Below are 21,572 nucleotides of genomic sequence, written 5' to 3'. Positions count from 1 at the left end.
AATTTTTTTTTTTAAAGATTTGTTTATTTCTTTATTTATCTATACAAGCACTGGGTACAGTCAGAAACGTGGGAGGGTGAGAGAATTCACCAGAGCCAGAGCGGGGAGCAGAGCAGACAGAAGGACCGAAGTACACTGCTGAGGGGAGCAGCGGGCGACAGGAGAGGTCTGTGCGTCATGTGGGACCCTCCGCAGGTGGCCGGGGAGCAGCCGGGGATCGAACCTGCGCTGCAGAGGCTACTGGCAGCTTCGCAACCCAGTGCTCAACCGCTGCGCCACCAGGGAGGCCCCATTTCAATTTTTTTTAAACCTAATGACAGAGTGCGAAAACATTGCCATAGACTAAGGACTATCGCTTTGTTTTCGCTAAGGTTTTAAAGAGTATTTAATATCTTTAAAAATTCAATCATTGAGTCATTTTAAGGGATTGGTTTATGTACTGTGGAATGATTCAGCCAACTTGTTAGTTTAATTGGTGCTTGACTTCTTAAAGAGAAGTTGTGATAAGCACTGTCCCTACTGTTGGGTAAGATAATATTAGAATCATTTGATTGTTACAAATGTAAAGACATATTGGAAGTTAAGGGAAATATTGAAGTTCAGCTAATTATACTATCACATTCATCTCTATCACAGTTTATCTTCAATTTATTCTACCTAATTTTATAGATAGAAAGCTAAAGATTTCATTTTTCTAGAAAAAGTTTGGAGAGTGAAGTCAAATGCTTGTATGTCAGATTTAGAATTACGCGTTTGAGAATGCTATTTTACAAAATTGAATCCCCCCGCTCTTCTTTTACTCAGCTGTTTTACAGGAGCAGGATATTGTATATCTTTTCATCGTTGGAATAAGACAACTGTCTACTAATTATTTATTCCCCAAGAGGCTTTTATCATATTACTAGAGCTTTTAAGGACTTCTAGGCCACCTGTTGCTGCTGCTGCTATTCTCCCCACCTGGGCCAATTACATGTGGCTACTCAGATTCCCTGGGGAATGTCTGACTGTCAAGTCCTAAGGCCTCATTACTGGTGGAACATGATTCTGAGATTCAAGTCTGCCCTGTGATAATATAATAGTTACAACTTGCTGTGTTTCCATAGAGAAGTTTTTTAAAATTCTTTTGCAATGTACCTGTATTTAAATCGAAGATCTTTATAGAAAAAAAGTAAATTTAATATGTTAATCTAAAAGTAATTCTTTTTTTTTTTTTTAAGATTTATTTATTTATTTATACAAGCACTGGGTACAGTCAGAAGCGCGGGAGGGTGAGAGAATTCACCAGAGCCAGAGCGGGGAGCAGAGCAGGCAGAAGGACCAAAGTACACTGCTGAGGGGAGCAGTGGGCACAACAGGAGAGTTCTGCGCACCATGTGGGACCCTCCTCCGGTGGCTGGGGAGCAGCCTGGGCGCTGCAGAGGCTAGGGGCAGTTTTGCAATCCAGCGCTCAACTGCTGCACCACCAGGGGAGGCCCTAAAAGTAATTCTTATGTAAATCCTGATATTATGTATTCACCTTTCCCCAAATGAGATGATGAACATAATTTGCATAGAATTTAAGAAATTTATGAAATGGAGAAATTAGTAACTTCTATAGTTAAAACCACTCTTTCTGAGGCAGCTTTGGCATCTCATGTTGAAATCAGTGTGATGGTGACGCTGGCTCTCCTGTCTCAGTTGCAGCAGTTACTCACAGACCTTCCTCATGATATGCTGGATGATGACCTGTCCTCCCCTGAGCTCCACTATTCGGACTGCAGCGAGGACAGCACAGAGGGAGAGTAAGGACTTTGGATCCCTTTCACTTGTATATTGCAATTCTATAATTCTCTTTCTTTGCATTTTCTGCAGGTAAATAATGCATGTGCTTATAAGATTATAGACTCATTCTTTAGCTTGTAGGTGAAGGTTGGAGGGAAAGCTATTAGCGTCTTGGGGTTCTTGTGAGATCTATATGCAAATAAATGATAGACTCTAAATCTAAAGTATTGATTTTTCTCAAGACCGCATCATTCAGAGCATTTGGAAATGAACTGGAATGAGCATCAAGTGCTGCCCAAATCTCAAAATGTAAATGTAAGTATCTATTGTGATAATGACTTTGATGAGGGTGGGAGTAGATCATAGTACTTTTGTCTTACTTTTGTTTTCTGATAGGAGTACAGTGAGATTCAGGGTTTATATGTTGGAAATAAAAGTGGCAATGACTGGGAAGAGAATCAAGGTAAAACTGAAGACCAGCATGCTGGATACCATCCTGAAGAAGTTGGAGATGAAGGTGGAAGTGGCTATAGTCCTCCTAGCAAATATGAACAGACTGATTTATACCACCTTCCTGAAAACTTTAGGCCATATACCAATGGCCAGAAGCAAGAATTTAATAGCCAACCAAGCAATGTAATTCAGTTTTCAGATACCCAGAGGAATCATTTTCAGGTATTGTGAGAACTTAACTTTGAAGAATTTGAGTGTATATGCATGCTTTTGCTTGTCTGTGTGTATTTAAGCAATGGTAAGATTTAAGTGCAAAAATTTCTGAGAGAACATTTATTCAGGCTCATGCTGTTTTCTGTTCACAATCTAATGCAGTCATGATCTTAGTTCAGGGATTTAAAATGGATGCTTTCTGGAAATAGTTAATTAAACACTAGAAGTTAAGTCTGTCAAAGAATAACCATCCTTTACTGCTGCTTCTGGCTTCTAGCACTTCACTATGCTCAGGTGAGAATCTGTGTTCAGTATCTTGATATAGTTTGAAAGCAGTAAGTATGTGTAGATGACTCCATTTAGTTTCCTTGATTTTCTAGCTCACCACCCTTAAAACAAATTTTAGGTCAAACAATTCAAAACTAACATTTTGTTTTGTGATGATATCACAGTAGACAGCGTATATGTTAAGGAAAGAAACTCATAATTAAGTAAGACCTTCCGGTATAGTTAGTGTCTTCTTAGCTTTTTTCAATGACCATGAAAACTCATTTTGGTGATACCTATTCTTTCTGTGTCATGCAATTACAGAATAAATTTTGGTACTTTTAAGGTGGTCAGTTTTACTTAATTCTTTCTTTGTAGAATATTATTCATTCCACAAGTGGTTGAGTATCAAATATGAGGCTTTGAATTATATGTTCTTGTTATTAAATGTGTGCATTTTTATGTTCCCAAGATTTTGGCATCATCTAAATCATTCTTAAATTTTTATGTACAATCTATTTGAAATTCTTGAGTGTTATGGCCCTTTGCATGATGAAAATTAAGATGTGTGAAATTATATATTGCAGATGTTTAATTAGCAGTCTTATATAATGAGTTCTATTTTTATGCAAATATATGTGTATAAATTTTGTCACTGTACCACTATTAAGTTGAATACCCAAATTAAGGTGTCTATTTCATATAATTTTTGAAGAAAAGTCCAATTCCTAATTATTAATTTCATTTACCATTTTATAATAGCCATTTGGTACATCACAAGGTCCCAGTTGTCAAGCTTTGGAACCATATAAAGTGACATATAAACCTTATCAGTCTTCTGTCCAGAATAATGGCTCACCAACCCAAGAAGTCGCAGGAAGCGAAACATTTGAAGACCTGCAGCAACAATTTTTAGGAGTTAATGAAAGTATGTATTGAGTTTGTATTTATGTCTTACTAACGTAATGGGAAAATTTTGAACACTTTGAGATGTGTTCAAGAATTTTTTCTTAAGTGCAATAATCTAATTATGATTGGTAATTTTCAAAGAATGCTTATTTTTGAGATATATCCTGAAACATTTATGAATAAACTGAGATGAAGCCAAAGACTTATTTCAAATAATCCTTTGTTGGGGGGTAATGTTGGGAAGGATACAGATAAAGCAAGACTGGCCATGAGCCCATAATTGTTGAGTAGGACCAATGAATTTATGGGATTCGTTGTGCTCTTCTCTCTACCTTCTTATGTATTTGAAATTTCCCATGATAAAAAACTGAAAGAAATATTTCTGAATTGTATATCTCAGTCATTCTAGTTTGCTAAGACTTTTTATTTCTTTCATCTTTTTCTTTTTTTCCCAAAGATTTATTTATTTATTTAAGATTTATTTTATTTATACAAGATTTATTTTTATATATTTAGGCATATAAGAACTGGGGTTTAGGACAGAGGTGCAGGGGTGGGGGTGGGAGAGAGAGGATTCACCAGAGACAGAAGGGTGAGCAGAACAGATGGGTCTACTGAAAGACACTGCTGAGGGGAGCAGAGGGCGAGACAGGAGAGGTCTGCTGCACCATGTGGGTTAGCTCCCTGACCAGGGATCGAACTCGTGCTGCAGTGGCTGCCAATGGCTTGATAATGCTGAGACTTTAACCCCTGTGCCACCAGGGAGTCCCTCTTTCTTCTTTTCCTAACAAATGTAATTTAGAAAATGAAATAGTTTTCACTTCAGTCATAGACTTTCATTATATAGAAATGTAATTTAATGACTTAGGCATTATGTTAACTTTTTACTTTTAGAGTTTTAGTGCAATATTAAGCAACTCTGATATAAATTACTTCATGTTCAGAATTTAAAGTAGGCTTATAGCTCAGGTTTAGTCATGTGGTACTTTACAAAATGTTTTCTTTCGTAAGTAAATGTGTGATATACTATATGAGAGTGAGAAGAGTGTCTTTCTAGCAGAGAATTTTGAGATGAAATGTCAAAAACAATGTGCTGTGACTAATCTGAATTAGTGTTTTCATATGTCCAGCTTTTATTGTCACTGGCCTGAAATAACTTCTAATTATTGTGCATGTTTAAGGGCTGGTATGATCCTCCGGTAGGTTGGCGAGTGTTTTTTTCCTTTGAAGAATGGGGTAAAGTCAACCTGGGTGTTCCAAGTGTCCTGGGCTAGGCCAAAGAAAAAAGAGGACTTGCTGCTCTCACTGCTTAGTGCTGCTTCCATCATATGCCAGGGCCACAGGGTAATTCTAGGGGAGGCCAGATCTTTCTTCTGAAGGAGTCAGTGGCAAATATAGAGGTGGCCTCTCTTTGCTCATAGGTTTTTGTGAACAAGTTGAGGAGGAAATAGATGGCACGTGTGGCATAACTGGTTTTAGGTTGAGTAAATGAACCTCACATCTGTGGCCTGACATCTTGGCGTTGACTCTTGAGCTCCCGTGTTTAGTCACATTTACGTCTTCTGGTCTTTCTGCTTCTATCACCTTCTATCTGTTTCTTAAATGATGTGCATTTTATATAGTTCACTTATTTTTTGTTTAAGTCCATTGCACACTTGCCCAAATTTGACACTTTTAAGTTAAGTAACAGTGGTGCTGAATTTAGTGATTCAAACCTTAGTCCTGCTCTAAGCCCCTGCAGTTTGATTGGTAACATAGCTTATGGTCTTCAATTTTATTTGCTTTGTTTTAATCATACCTTTTTTCAAAAAGGGTAGATTTAACTGCTAGCAAGTAGAAGCTTTGTTCCATTAGAAAATGAGGAATATTTGTCGTGTCACTGAAGCATTATCCTCATCCTACCATCCATTTTTTTCTTTTTCTTCCCCTGATCACTTCTTTGGTAATCCCTAAAATGACTTTAATCATTTGTGAAAGAAGACTTCAAAATTATTTATTAGTCACTTTTTTAATTAATTAAAAAGCAGCTATGTGCCAGCATGAATATGAGTACAATGTAATTACCGCTGTTATTTAAAATATTTTGAGAATGATATCTAGAAGGTTTTTTTAGAAATTGTTTTATAGAAGCTGGGACACGTTTCCAATTTTATGAGCATGTAGAACTCTATTTTATTGTAATTGGTATGTATTTATTTTTAATTAGTCATTGTGGTAGTGATCACAATTATACTTTATTTTTTTATTTATTTATTTTTTTAGAGGCACGTATTTTATTTATTTATTTGTTTGTTTGTTTATACATGCACTGGTACAGTCAGAAGCACGGGAGGGTGAGAGAATTCACCAGAGCCAGAGTGGGGAGCAGAGCAGGCAGAAGGACCAAAGTACACTGCTGAGGGGAGCAGCGGGCGGCAGGAGAGGTCTGCGCGCCATGTGGGACCCTCCTCCGGTGGCTGGGGAGCAGCTGGGGATCGAACCGGCGCCGCAGAGGCCGCAGGGAGCTTCACAACCCAGCGCTCAACCGCTGCGCCACCGGGGAGGCCCCACAATTATACTTTAAATCAGTGACTCTTCATAAGCTTTCCTGGAGTGACCATAAAAAGAAATACATTTTTTTATGTGATGACATGGTCTATAACATTTATGGATATAAGTAAGTATACATAACTGAAACAAGTTTCACAAGATCACACTTATTTTGTACTGCATGATATGCTCTGATGTATTATAGTCTATCTCATTTTTTAAAAAAAATGCTGTTCACAATCCATCGAATTAATTTCATGAGACCATAGTGCGCATCAACAGTTTGAAAAACACTGGTCTAAATAACTACTCATTTTCATTTTGGAATTTTTTAAAAATTTTTGAATGTTTTTATCTAATAAATTGTCTTTCACTCCAAAGCAGATTCTTCGGAAAATATGCAGATTATTCAGCTTAAGGTTCTTAACAAAGCAAAAGAGAGACAACTAGACAATTTAGTTGAAAAGTTAAACGAACGTGAGCGTCAAATAAGATATCTAAATCACCAACTTCTGATGATCAAAGGTAAGATAACCAGTATTGGGTACTGTGATTTATGAGGCACATGAGATACCTTGTTTCCAGTTGCTTTGTTAAAATATGAAGGTTAGAAAATTGACACAGTTGGTCAAGGACTCATCAGAGCAAAACAAAAACCCAAGACTTTTGACACCTTATCCCGAAATATCTTAAATTTCCCCCTTATCTTCTTTCTCTTAGACTGTAAGAATCAATGAACATTACTAACAGCATTCTGTCCTGAAAGTTGTTGATTCCTTATGGAGTTTATTTTGGATGAAGTATTCCACTTCCCAGAAAGACTTGTGTTTAGTTTGTAATCCATTTCTGAGCCTAAAAATTAGCATGATGTTTTAATCCAAGTAAGAGTTAGTGACCCTGAACTTATTTAGGAGCGCCAGGAGGAACAGTGCCATAGCTGGGAGAAACACATAGTGTAAATACAGATTCAAATTGTTACTGCTTACTCTTCGTGCTATCTGTCATTTTGGTCAGTGTTGGACTTTAATTTGTAGATTAATTTGGGACTGAACTTCAATGCATTTCAAACTTAATTGATAGTGAAAAGGTCTCTTTCTGTAAAATTTATTTTGAGGGAAGAGCTTGTGAACTGTTACAGTAAAGTATGTGGGAAGAGTTTAAAACTGGGTGAATTTAAAAGTTCATTGTAAGTATATTTAAGAAGCAGTGAATCCTCAGATTCTTCCTTTGATTAGCAGGGCTTGTCACATCTATGTAACTTCTCAAGTACACAAATGCTGAAATCATTGTTAGGAAATATTTTTTAGTTCCAAAAAATTTACAGTATAACTTTTGAAGGAACTGTTTCTGGTTCTCTATAGTGTTTTGGGTGTTACTTGGGCATTCTTTTTTTTTTTTTTCCTTCAATTTCTTTAAATCCACCAAAGTTCCTTTGAATTGAATACAACAGCATTTATATCTGATATAGATCTGATATATAATAGGGACTGTGGCAACTGGGATTGCATGTATTATTTATATAAACATTTTAATGCCATAGATGAAAAGGATGGTTTGACCCTTAGCCTCCAAGAATCACAGAAACTCTTTCAGAATGGAAAAGAAAGAGAGATACAGCTTGAAGCACAAATAAAAGCACTGGAGACCCAAATACAAGCATTAAAAGTCAATGAAGAACAGGTAAATATTAATCTTGATTATTGTGGTCAAGTTACTTATTACAGTGATAAGTTTGTTTAACAAAACTATGGACAAGATTAAATTTAGAACAACTTTGAAGTTTGTATCTTCTTCCAGCACAAGCCTAGTTTCCCTTCCTTTACCTTGAAGGAGTAGTGCTACTTCCACTTGGTCACCATTCCAGAAATCTGGATATCTCAGGTCCTCTGCTCCTCTGTCCCGGATTTTACCATCTTTTACAAAGTCTCTTAGTTAGTCGATCTTTTACCCCTTCCTCAAATTCTCTCTTATGACCTTCTGAATAATCTTTCTCAAATATAGTTATGCCGTTGCCTTATTTAAAGTCCTTCATGACCCCACAATACCTGTGGGACAAAGTATGGCCATTTGATGCCATGTGATCCTTGCCTGTCCTCTTACTCTTTCTCCTTACTATCTGTTTGTTGATTAGTGTGCTTATATGTGCTGTCTCATCTCTCTGGAATGCCTTTTCCATTCATTTGATTAATAAGTCCCTGCTCCTGAGTTTTCATTTCCTAAGTCTCCACTGCGTTTTTATCCAGGCAGGAAGGTCACATCTATTGTAACAAATAGAAAGTCAACAAATATAATAGACTTAGAGCATCTTGAAGGCAAGAACGGGTTGCTCTCATCCTGCCAGTTCCACCACCTAAACCCAGCATCTAGCACAGAACAGGTGGTCAGTGTATGTTGAGTGAATCTTGCTGTTTAAAACTGACCTAGTCTATATATTTTTTTCTTATGTATTTCTCTATTCTTGCTCTGATACTATTATGACTATAGCTTTATGATGTATTTTGAAATTTGTAAGCCAGGACTAGACTTAATATTCTTAAAAAAATTTGTAGTTGTTTTTAGCAGTTTCTCTTTCGAATCCTGAGAATCAATGCATGTTTTTGTTTTTCTTTTAAATTTGTTAGTTGTTTACTTGTCTACATAACTTTGGGGTTTACATTTTTACTCTTATATATGCGCATGTGCTTCCCTCACTCCACTGAACTTCCTGTGCCAGTGCCTTATCCCTGTCCTTACCTTACCCCTTCTTACCATGCCCCCCACCCTTCCTGCTGGGAACTTGTATATGCTTTTATTGGCTATTTGTGTTCCACATATAAGTGAAAACCATCATTATCTGTCTTTCACATTCTGATTTATTTCACTTAGCATGATCATCTCACATTTTGTACCAAAGGCACAGTTTTATCTTTTTAAGTTGCTGAGCAGTATTCCACTGAGTTTATATTCCTCAATTTCTCTATTGGTTGGTGGGTACTTAGATTGGTTCCATGACTTGGCAATTATGGAAATCACTGCTATGAACACAGGTGTTCATAAGCCTTTTTGTATTAGTATTTTCTTTTTTTTTGGTGAAATACCTAGATGAGGTATTGCTGGATCATATGAGATTTCTATTTTTTTTTTTAAGGTATCTCCATATTGTTTTTCATAGAGTCTGAACCAGATTACATTCCAACTTCTTTTTTTTTGGTAAAAAATCTTGTTGCAATTTTGATTAGCAAGGCATTGTGTCTACCATTTCATAGATGAGTTAACTGAGTATTAGAAAGGTTAAGTTACTTACCCAAGGTTGCAAAGCGGGTTGTGGACAAAGCATCAGAACCTAAATTCTTTGACCGTGGTACACTTGCCTTTGAAATTACAGCACATTCTTTTGTCAATGAGATAACTATTTTTTTGTTGGAAATAGTCATAAGTCTTTGGTAGTCAGTCCTGGTGGTGGGTGATTCATGAGACTAATGCCATTTTGGAGAGGGGAAAGAGGGCAGTTTAAAATGAAAGTGACTGTAAAATACTGAGTTTGGTTTTAGACGAGATTTGTGCGTAGTTCTGAGGATGACTTAATGGAAGAGTTCAAGCACTATTGCCTCAGGTCTGCTGGCTCTTTTTCACCTGTCAGATCTCACCTAAGAAGTTACCTTTTGAGAGAGAAGTTTCCATCCACCGTATTTCTAAGGGAGCGCATAACTCCGTATGCCTCTTTCTCTTCCATGCCATATCCTATTCTTTTTTTGTAACTATCTGAAATTCTCTCCTTTTTTTTAAACCTGTCATTGGCTCTTGATCTCTCTCCATCACAAATTAAGAGTGTGGATCTTGTCATTATATTCCTAAGTGCTTAGAACTCTTTCTGGCTTGAAGTGTCCAGATTATTTCCTGAACAACAAACTAGTATTGAAATAAATAAGTCTCACTTGAAATTTTAATTTTTACGTGTAACGTAGATTATTAGACTTTTTAACTTTTCGAGAAAGCTGCTACTTACTATGTTTAAAAAGTTGAATTGCTTTTATGTAGTAAAAAGGTTATAACTTTGTAGTCTCTTTATGAGCTAGAAATTACATTTATAGAAAATAAAGTAGCATAAATAAAAAATTTAAAGCCACAGAATCACCAGGTATATTGCTTTCCTATAGCTGCCGTAACAGGTTATTACCAATTTAGTGGTTTTAAGCAACATAAATTTATTACCTCACAATTTTGGAGGTCAGAAGACTGACATGGATTTCACTGGGCTAAGTGCCAGGTGTCCGCAGGCCTGTGTTGCTTTTGGAGACACAAGGGGGAGAATCTATTTTCTTGGTTTTTCCAACTTCTGTTCCACCTGTGTTACTTGGTTTGCAGCCATTTCCACCTTCTGAGCCAGAAGTCATGGTCTGCCTTTTCTGCCTCAGTTTTCTTTATTAATGACCCTGTGGGTACACTGGGTGTACCCAGATAATTCTGGATACTCTCCTTGTAAGGTCAAGATTAGCAATTTCAATTTAGTCTGCAGTCTTTTTTGTTTTTTTTTTTTTAAAGACTTATTTGTTTATACAAGAACTGGGGTACAGGCCAGAGGCAGGGGAGGGTGAGAGGATTCACCAGAGACAGAGTGGGGAACAGAACAGGCAGGCTGACTGAAAACACTGCTGAGGGGAGCAGCGGGCGGCAGGAGAGGTCTGCTGCGCCATGTGGGTATCTCCCTGGCTGGCTGGGAATCAAACTGATGCTGCAGAGGCTGTGGACAGCTTCACAATGCAGCGCTCAACCCACTGTGCCACCTGGGAGGCCCGCAGTCTGCAGTTTTAATGTTCCCTTGACATATAACAATGTATTCACAGATTTTTGGGACTAGGGCATAGACATCTTTTGGGAGCCATTCTTTAGCTTCTTATGCCATTATTTTGCAACATGTGTACAGTTATAACATTCAAAACTTTGTTTTCAGCGAGTGGCCATTGACAGATATCATCAGTTTTTCAAGAAACTAAGTCATATTTTTATGACCTAACAATTGATTATGTGTCCCCCCCTCCCCAGCATACACACACACACACACACACTTTGCTCACAGAGCAATGCAAATAGCACTGGGACCTGTATAGTAGCCCCAGATTCCTTGCCTGATGCCCACATTGCCATCATGCTGCATAAAATCCTCTTTCACACTCCTCGGGTAACTACAAAATTAATTTACTCAGTGATTAGCATTCTTAGCAACTATAGGCTGGGTAGGCCCCAGCTAGAGAAGCTTCAGGAACAAGAGTCACGGTGGGGAAACCCCTCTTCTCTACTATCACTGAAGTATACTTGATTATTTTAGAGTTACTGTATGCTCAGGCCCCGAGCATACTGTGAACATGGATCTCTGTGTATTTTACTAGATGATTAAGAAGTGCAGGACAACTGAAGTGGCTCTGGAAAGCGTGAAGCAACAGCTGCTGGATCTTCATCATTCTGAATCACTTCAGCGTGCCAGAGAACAGCATCAGAGCATTGTCACAGGCCTCACCAAGAAGTATGAAGAGCAAGTGTTGTCCTTACAAAAGAACTTGGATGGTACAGTCACTGCACTTAAGGAACAGGTTGGGATGATTTCAAATGAGCAACTGTTGCCAACAAGTAAAGCTGTTTTTTTTTTTGACCCTGACGCAGTGTGGTTGCCAATATAGAAACACTGGATGTTTGCAGTAGATGTTAGATTGCAAGTAATACTTAAAAGCCAAAGATTTTTTTTTTAAAGATTTATTTATTTATGTATACAAGAACTAGGGTACAGGCCAGAGGTGCAGGGGTGAGAGGATTCACCAGAGACAGAGTGGGGAACAGAACAGGCAGACTGACTGAAATACACTGCTGAGGGGAGCAGTGGGCGAGTCAGGAGAGGTCTGCTGTGCCATGTGGGTAGCTCCCTGGCCGAGGATCGAACTTGCACTGCAGAGTCTGTGGATAGCTTCACAGTGCTGTGCTTAACCTTTTACACCACCAGGGAGGCCTGGAGTACATTTTTCTTAATGTAATTTCAGAACTAATTTAACACACAGGGAAGGGAGAAGAAAAATATGATGGGAGGGTGTGGAAAATCCTACCACAGTTAAAATTCATCCTAACTTGGGTTGTTCTTTCTTATTTATACAGCTGTTTCTATTTTTTTCCATGATTTGGTAGAGCTATAAAAGTTTGCATTATTGGCAATAATAATTGTTTGTATACCATTTTACTTTTATATGTATTTATATGAGTATTTATTAGACTTATTTTGTCATATATTTTTATTTTTTATATAGAAAAATGTGCATTTAATCAGGGTGGGAAAATGACCAAGGCTATGCCAAATGATTGAAAACCCGAGTTTATATCATGCTTAAACAAGTAGAGTTTGAAATAGTTTTATTAATTTTAGCTGTGGTGTTGTGGTAGTGTTCAAGTTAGCTGAACTTAGAGACTGGTCCTCCTTGGATGATGAGGAGTGGAGTGTGGTGGCTTTTCCATGCTGGCTTGAGGATCTCACCATTCTCTGCAGACTTAGACACAATTACATGGGGAAGCGCCAGAAGGAATTCCTAGTTCCACCTCTGTACCCACCCTCTTCTCTATTCTCACCACCCCCACACAGCCCTGCCCGCTTCAATAGAAGAACCCTAGTCTACAGCATAGAAGAAAGTCTTGATTCTGTGCTGACTTGGCTTCAGACACCTGAACCATAAATTGAAAGTGTTAAGATCTTTTCCCACAGTACTTTCTGTGACTGATTTTTAAATTGTAAACAGCATAGCCTTGATGTTAGCCTCCATATATAATTGCATAACTCCTTTGCAAAATGGTGATTCCACAGTGCCTGTGTCTTTTCATTCTGGCTGTGTTTTTTAATGGACTCCCTTTTGTCTGTCAATTTACTATCAATTCTCAGCAGTATCTTTAATAAGAGGTCAATCTGTATTATCAGAATCCAAATTGAGATCCGTGACTGGAAAGATGTAAAAATGAACCAGGAATTAGAAAAATGCATGAGTGCCTTCTATATAGAGACTGTTGATTTAGATATTTTTACATAAAATACATACATACATACATACATACATACATGCTGTATTTTAACTCCTTGCCTTTTTTCTTTACACAATTTATTAAAGAGGTATAAAATATTTCCCTTTCAAATAAACCTTTCCCCACTACATTCTATTCAACAGATTACAAAGAATATTCACACACACACTCTTGGAAATAGTAGCATGGTTCAAATAACATAAAATTGAGCAGATGGGTTGAATAAATTTGCCAGTGTCTAGGATCTGAGTGGCTCTCATGCAGCCATACAAGCTGTGGACCTATGTATTGTACAGATGCAGTGTTGACAGAGTAGGTGTCTACACACAGCAAGTTTTGCTGGTTACAGAGGTTCTTAACCTGGCATCTGAATTTCAATGAATCCTCTGAATTTCAGTGATTCCTCTGAAATCCACTGAATTTCAATGAATCCTCTGAAATTGTGGGTGTGACTTTCTTTTGGCAGTTTTGTGGAGAAGACCCATGAGATTATTCAGGTTTTCCAAGAAATTCATGCTTCTCTTTGTGCAGAAGGTTGAAATCACTGCTTTATGAAAAAGTTGCACCTGGTGGGAAGAGATTACAACTACATTGTAGATGAGTCCTATTCCTTCATCTGTTCAACACACTTTTCTTGAGCAACAACTAAACATCAGGATATAAACAGGTTACAAACATATTTAATTTGAAAGATAAAATTCAACACAGGAATTGCCTAATTACATGTACTGGGAGGAGTAACAATCTGATTATTTTTTCGCTATTTGTGTAATATATTTTGAGAAATATGTGGCTTATAAAATTATATTAATCTAGTGTTTTCCCTAAGCCATTTCTTTTTCTGGGTAGGAAATAGCGTACACACAACATATTTGAAGGGTTTTTACTTTGACTGAGTTCCTTTTGTGTTTTTTAGCGTGACAGGAAAGATAAATGGCAATTACTCCTCCAAGCTGCCTTCTACTTCTCTCATTCACAGATGTTTCCTTTCTAAGGTTTCTGATTAGCCTGATGATATTGTATAAAACCTTTTGTCATTCTTGTCTTCTTGAAAACTTCAGCTTTTGGTGAAGTCTTGGACTTTGGTTTCTATATCAAGACTTTCTACTTTTCCTTGCACATTATTTTTAAAGATTCCACTTTAAACACTTTATTTTGGCCAAGAGATGCCCATAGACCTCTGTGTGTGTGTGGCCTGTTCCTCATTTTTCTGTGCAACTAGAAATTTGTTCAGTTCTATTTACTCTTTATCACCACACTTAAATCATTCAGTCTTAACATATGTGTGACTTTATCCATCTTGAACTGAGCTAATCATGGCAAAGATAGGTGAACAGAATGTTTTGTTGAATTGTCATCAGGAAATAACATGGCTCAGTTGGTTGTTACATATAGTTACGTTATTGCCGCAGTCTGCCTTTCTTTTACATTGTTTTAAATATCTATCTTTTCTTGAACTTTTTGGTCAGTTCCCATTCTCTACTAAAAACTTCTGGAAACTCCCCAGCACATAGCTGTTAGTTGTCTCTATAACTCTTCTTGCACACATGTTCACACTGTCATTAATATGAGCTCATTCATTGTGTTTGCCGTGTTACTGTGGTGCTTCAGAACCATGCTTCTCAAGCTGGTTGGAAATTAGCAGCAGTATGCCAAGAGGTTTGCAGTGTTGAATAAACATGCATTTGTTTCCAGAAGCTTCATTTTGCTCAAAAATTTGGTAGAAAAAATTTAAAGCAAACATAGCTACATTATGAAATAGAATACAGAATTTAAGCTTTTAAGCTAAAATAGACTTCAGAGTAGCTTTCATCTGTATAAGGGAATGTATATGTTAGTCCCCTTTTGAGAGGAGTACCTTGTGTTATCATCATTAGTGCCTTACTGGTTGTTAGGTCTTTCTACAGATCTGGCACCAAAAACCTTCTCTCTGTATCATAGCCTTTTTTTGATAATCATTTCACTGTAGGTACTTATTTTATTATGAATTTTTCAGGCAACTTTACCCAGTTACCTTAATTTATTTCTTTTTCATGTTCTGCTGTTTGTCTGGAATTCAGTCTGTCTATCCTTTTTTGAATGAGAGGCGATGTTTTTTTCTACTGGGACTTGGGGCTCATCACTTCCAAACACATTTTCTCCTTAAAGAAACTTAAATATATTGTACACAAGTTCTCTATTTTCTGTATATCACTATTTATTATACATGTGCACACATGTGGCACACACACATTTTTTTCTGTCATTTATTTTTCAGGTGTTTCTTTGGAGCATTCAGTTTGTAGAAGGTAGTGGGTAAGCACCTTCAAAGAGACTATTAAGAGAAATAAGACATGTAAAAGGTAAAAAGAAAAGCATGGCAGAGAAACAGATGAAGTTTCAGAGCTGCTCAGAGAGGGAGAGATTAATTTTGGCTGCTGAAAGTAGTAGGAGCTTTGGCTATTTGGAATAGACTCAGTTTCCTTGTGTTTATCTGTTTCCTTGCTATCTTGGCATAAAAATTCCACAATTCAATAGGTCTAAATATGTATACATATTTATATTGACAGTGTAAGGTGCAAATTAGAATGTAATGTATTTCCTTCGCTTGAATAAAATTAATTTTAGAGTAACAGGGTCTTGTGAATATAGAACAGAAAAGGACCTTAGAAATATCTTCAAATGCAACCTTTGTTAGTATAATTACAAAAGAATTTGGTGGCTCACTCAAAACTATATAAGTTTGTGCTCCTCACTCCCATCCTGTGCAAGCAAGCTGACAACAGAGTTGGTGCTACTCTCTGATTATCTTACATTTGACTTAAAATGTAATTTTATAATTCTATAAAAATTATTTTATAAAAAGTCAATTATGCATCATAATTGTTTATTTACTATTTAATAACCAATCATGAAAATAGCTTCTTGAATACTTTTTCTACTTAGGAAGATGTTTGCTGTCGTTTGAAAGATCAAGTGAAACAACTGGAAAGGAATCAAGAAGCAACCAAATTAGAGAAGACTGAGATCATTAACAGGCTAACTAGAAGCCTAGAGGAGAGTCAAAAGCAGTGTGCCAATTTATTGCACTCAGGTGGGTGTCTGCGGGGGCTATTGTCTCTGCAGAAAGCGAGTATGACAGGCAGAGAGAACAGAATAGGATCTGTGAATTATATAAATTCAAAAAAGATAACTGGTGAAAATTTTTTAACATATTATACATGTATAAAGGCATGGTGCAATTTCATTAGATAATTTGGGAAACACAGGCAAGTATTAAGTACAAAATAAAAATAACCAATAATCCTGCTGCACGAAGATCATTGTTATCATTTGAATGTATTTTCCTCAAGTGAAATGGGGCACGTGTATGGCCATGTCCCTGCTTTGGTGTACAGTGCATTTCTGAAAACATGCAAAGCTGAAGGTGTAAAAATAGGACAATAAAATATAGGTTATAAGGTAGGTACCATCCCTGAAAACTGATTTTGAAATCCCATTATGTTTGCTTTTTGGACTCAGTCTTCAATCACTTAGTTTTATCGTTTTGTAGAACTTCTTTAATATCTTTTCCTTCTCACAGCGGACTAGCTATCTAGTTACATTTTTGTCCTGCGTAAAATTTCTAGTATGGTCTCCATGGTATTAAGTTTGAAAGATATGTTTCCTAGTATTCATTTCAATTTTTTTCACTAATTTTTATAAAATACTTTTTACTAATTTTACTAATTTTTAACTAATTTTTATTTTTTACTGATTTTTATGAAACATTAGAATAAAAGGCAATAAATAATCACAGGTTACACAGACACTATTGTACAGATAAAACTACCCTGTTTGCTGGTAACTTACACTGTGAAAACAGTGCTTATTCCTTCACTGATATATGAAGGTCACATTGGCGTAAGAAACTCAATTCAGATTGTTGGTACAATGTGTGTGAGTTTGGGTTTTTCAAGAGTTGAAAGCACTCAAGTCAAAGACTTGCCTACATAGTTGTGTGTTTGTTTTGGTGGGGAAGGGAGTGAGTGGAGGCAACATTTGTATCATGTTCTATTTATGTCCTCTCCATTTCTATTGTTTCACTTGACATTTCTTAGGGAATCCTGGCATTAAAAGCTTAGAAAATATGATTTTCTTTATATGGATAATATGCCATCATTACTTTGCTTAACTATGTCCCAGATGCTGATTTCCTTTAATGACACCTAATAATGTCTCTTTAAAATGGGAATCTCCCTTGGTACATTTCAAATATTAGTTTATTGAAGTTTCAGAAGCACAATCCTAGTAAGTTTCTTTCACATGTGGAGGGTGGAGATGCTGGAAGTAGAAGAAGCTAAAGGCAGCAAGATGTATTTTTCTGTTAGGTGGTAGAGATGGACTCCAAAGAATTTTTTCTTTGGTTTTCTATGAGTTTATTGTTATGTTCCTACTAAAGTTTTGTTCAGTTCTATAGACATGGCTAACTTCATTCAGAGCAAGTTTATAATAGCCCATGTCTTAAACTCTCCAAGGGTATATGGGAAACTGTACTAAACCTTGGAAATGTCTGGACCAGACTTATGGTTTCTGAGTCTCCCTGCATGTATCTTTATGCTCCTAAAAAAATAACAAAAAAAGTAATAAAGTAGGTCTCTATCTTTGTTAGCCTCGGTGGATTATAGTTGTTCTGTATATGACAGGTACTTTGTTCCTTTACATTTGGTGTATTTTATGATTCTTTCCCCCATAGGCTCAGTACAGGAGGTGGCTCAGCTACGGCTCCAGCTGCAGCAAGCACAAAAAGCACATGCTATGAGCGAAAGCATGAACAAGGCTCTGCAGGTGAGTCTTGCCACTTGGAAGACACTCCGGGTAACTGAATTAGGTGACTGTTACATCACCTTTCTGAACCTGGATTGTTTTCTATAAAAGAGGAATTCAGATAATCTCCAAACATCCCAGGAGAGTTGTTGACAGTCTTTCCACACAGTTGGGTAATCAAGGCCGGGTCTGTCTCATTGCAGAGTGAGGACTGTGCCCCCTGCTGCCAGTCTGCCCACCACCTCCTTCCCAAGCCCTGTGCTCTCAGCAGCCATGCACTCCAGAGATGCGTTTAACCTACAGGTGTGGGAAACCTTCAGTTTAGCTGCTGTGCTCTCACCTTCTCACCCGCTGGACTTATATTTTCCACTGAAGGGAGAGTTCCAGTATTACCCCGACTGGCAGAGTAAAGGACGACACATTCTTGGCAGTGCTCTCTCCTCTATTTTAGTAAGAAAAAGTAGTCAGCCTCATAGTTTAAGGAACACTTTCCTTGGAGACAAAATGTAAGCAAGGAGGTGTGAGAAACACTACTATTTGCTTTCTCGTTCATTTATTCATTTGTTCAGTCAGTTTATTTGAAAGTCTGATAGACGATGGCCTTTTAAGGTTATTTTTAATCATGTATCTGAAGAAGCCTTTCTAGCTTCTGTTTATTGATCATCAAAATGAATTTCGAAGCATGGATAGGAAGACTGATTCCTTCATACAGAAAAATAACTTTCATTTCTTTTGTGTTTTAGGAAGAATTGACAGAACTAAAAAATGAAATTTCTCTCTATGAATCTGCAACGAAACTAGGAGTACTCCCAAATGACTCAGAAGGAGAATTAAATGTAGAACTCAGTGAATCATATGTGGATTTGGGTATTAAAAAAGTCAGCTGGAAAAAACCCAAAATTAAAAGGTATCAAAAAAATAGTTAACTGTAGAAATAATCATGGTAAACTAATAGTAAATAGTAAATAATCATGGTAAACTAATAGTACCAGGCATATAGTGATGAGCTAATTAGGGAATCTTTCTTTTTTTTAAAGATTTTATTTATACAAGAACTGGGGTACAGGCCAGATGCATGGAAGGGTGAGAGAACTCACCAGAGACAGAGTGGGGAGCAGAACAGGCAGACGACAGAAAACACTGCTGAGGGGAGCAGCTGGCGAGTCAGGAGAGGTCTGCTGCACCATGTGGGTATCTCCCTGGCTGGCCGGGAATCGAACCTGCGCTGCAGAGGCTGTGGACAGCTTCACAGCGTGGCGCTCAACCCACTGCGCCACCGGAGAGGCCCATAAGTAGGGAATTTCTAATGAAAAGCAAATGATCTGAAATCGAAGTGAACAGAAACCTTAAGTATTGATATTATTGTCTTTAATAACAAAAAACATGTTAGCTTCAATAAAGCAAAAATGATTAGTTAAAATATAACAAAATAAATTCTACAACTGAGATGATGTATTTGCTTTACTAGTAAGATGAAGCTGCTAACAGTTGAAAGCAGGTACTTGACATTTATCAATGGCATGAAATTCTCTAAGAACTTAATGTGATTTTACTTATTGTGATTTTGCTTTGAAAATAGGGATTCTGTCTTTTAGACTACTGTTTATCCAAGTTATTTCAGTAATTTTATGTAAGGTAGTGCTGTATCATTCCTAGGGACTGACAGGGTGAGGAGTGCTTGCTGCAGAAGAGCGAGTACACTTAAGTGTTATTAAACATTTAAAAGATGAGTGAAAGGGAGGATGGACATTACAAAAATTGTTTTATTAAGGAATGTTGGCTTATATACTATATATGCTTATATACTTATATACTATATATATATATGGTACAGATTCATACCTCTTCAAATGTATGTAACACATTGCTTACCATCAAAGCACCAAGAGGGTCCCTAATGGACTAGGATGTACTTTTTTATTCTATTTATTTATTTATTTTAAAAAAGATTTTTATTTATTTATTTATACAAGCACTGGGTACAGTCAGAGGTGCGGGAGGGTGAGAGAATTCACCAGAGCCAGAGCGGGGAGCAGAACAGGCAGAAGGACCGAAGTACACTGCTGAGGGGAGCAGCGGGCGGCAGGAGAGGTCTGCGTGCCATGTGGGACCCTCCTCCGGTGGCCGGGGAGCAGCTGGGGATCAAACCGGCGCTGCAGAGGCTGTGGGCAGCTTCGCAACCCAGCGCTCAACCGCTGCACCACAGGGGAGGCCCTAGGATGTACTTTTTTAAATTAATTTTTCAGTTGTTTACGTGTCTATTTAAGTAACATTTTGGGGTTACATTTTCCTCCTCCATATTTGCACATGCCTTCCTCACCCTCTACCCAACCTCCCCGTGCCTATGCTCTGTGCCCCTTCTTCCCTGTCCTCTCTGGTAACCAGTATATTTTTCCAGAGTCTAAGAATTGTTTTTGATGAGCTTTGCCAGTATGTATTCTTTGGTTATTCCACAGATAAGAGAAAACCATCCTCATCTGTCTGTCACTTTGTGACTTATTTTACTTGACATAATCATCTCAAGGTCCAATCATTTGTCTCCAAAGTCATTATTTCATTTTTTAAAATAGCTGAGTAGTATTCCACTGTGTACATTTTCCACGGTTTCTTTATCCAGTGGTCTGTCATTGGGTGCTTAGGTTGGTTTCATGACTTGGCAATTGTGAATAATCCTGCTGTGAGCATAGGAGAGCATACATTTTTTTTTTTCATATTAGTGTTTTCATATGCTTTGAGTAAATACCTAGGTTTTGCTGGATTATATGGTGTTTCCATTTTTATTTTTTAAGGTATCTCCATAATGTTTTCCATAGAGGCTGTACCAAGTAACATTTCCACCACAGTGGATGAGTGTTCTTTTTTCTCCAATCCTTGCCCACATTTGTTGTTTTTTCAAATAGACCATTCTCACTGGGGTGATATATTTCCCTGTGGCTTTGATTTCTATTTCCCTTATTAATAGTGATACTGAACAATTTCTCATGTGCTTGTATGATACAGGAACTACTACTTGAATCTAGAACTTTACTGTCATTAAAATCTGTTGGAGAAATATTTACATAATAGCCAACCCTTTAAATGTAGCATATTGGATGTACATTCTTATGCATTTACTACTTGGAAGATGTTGTGCAAGAATCTAGGGGTAGAATACAAAAGATGAGATCAAAATTTTCCAGTGGGAATTTACATTAGTGTGACTGGAAAGAGGAAGACATGTAAGCAAGTAAGTACTGTGTGCCAAATGTTATGCTTGATGTCCAAGGGGATATTACCTATTCCTTTTGGCATAAGAATGAAAGCTGGGTTATTTGGAAAAGATTGCATTCATGCTAAAGAAAACCTTTCTCAGATGCATTTGGCTCATAGGTCTGGTTTATGGTTTAAGACTGAGCTCACCATCTTTATTTTTAGTGAGACTGTTTCTTCGCTATTGTGTTTTAGGGTCCATGCCATGCAGTACAAATACCTAAGTATCCTGAAGCTTTTGCTCATCAGTAGGTTTTAGAGAGTCTGTATTTTAATTCTGCAGTTCAGAAGGAGGCTAGACTGTGATTCTTAGAGGAAGCAACACTTTTCCCTGTGTCAAGAATTTTAGTTCTTTGTTGACTTGAGCTGCTTTCAAA

The 21,572-nt window shown here is 37.3% G+C and overlaps 1 protein-coding gene across 8 annotated transcripts in view; it reads left to right on the top strand.

Moving 5' to 3' along the window:
• CEP152 (centrosomal protein 152) overlaps window positions 1-21,572 on the top strand; it is a 78,609-nt gene that overhangs the window by 12,804 nt on the left and 44,233 nt on the right. For 6 of the 8 annotated variants that reach the window (XM_054701314.1, XM_054701330.1, XM_054701327.1 and 3 more), the window contains exons 3-12: window positions 1,678-1,781; window positions 2,004-2,076; window positions 2,158-2,436; window positions 3,457-3,622; window positions 6,514-6,657; window positions 7,673-7,812; window positions 11,499-11,699; window positions 16,087-16,234; window positions 17,876-17,967; window positions 18,690-18,853. In XM_054701314.1, coding sequence (XP_054557289.1) covers window positions 1,678-1,781; window positions 2,004-2,076; window positions 2,158-2,436; window positions 3,457-3,622; window positions 6,514-6,657; window positions 7,673-7,812; window positions 11,499-11,699; window positions 16,087-16,234; window positions 17,876-17,967; window positions 18,690-18,853 — 1,511 coding nt within the window. The remainder of the gene's footprint in view (window positions 1-1,677; window positions 1,782-2,003; window positions 2,077-2,157; window positions 2,437-3,456; window positions 3,623-6,513; window positions 6,658-7,672; window positions 7,813-11,498; window positions 11,700-16,086; window positions 16,235-17,875; window positions 17,968-18,689; window positions 18,854-21,572) is intronic. The other 2 variants (XM_037502431.2, XM_054701332.1) reach the window with 1 other exon arrangement.

Source organism: Talpa occidentalis, unplaced genomic scaffold, assembly GCF_014898055.3.
Source record: "Talpa occidentalis isolate TD23 unplaced genomic scaffold, MPIMG_talOcc4v2.1 talOcc4.11, whole genome shotgun sequence".
Lineage (NCBI taxonomy): Eukaryota > Metazoa > Chordata > Mammalia > Eulipotyphla > Talpidae > Talpa > Talpa occidentalis.
This window is presented reverse-complemented; position numbering and strand designations above follow the sequence as displayed.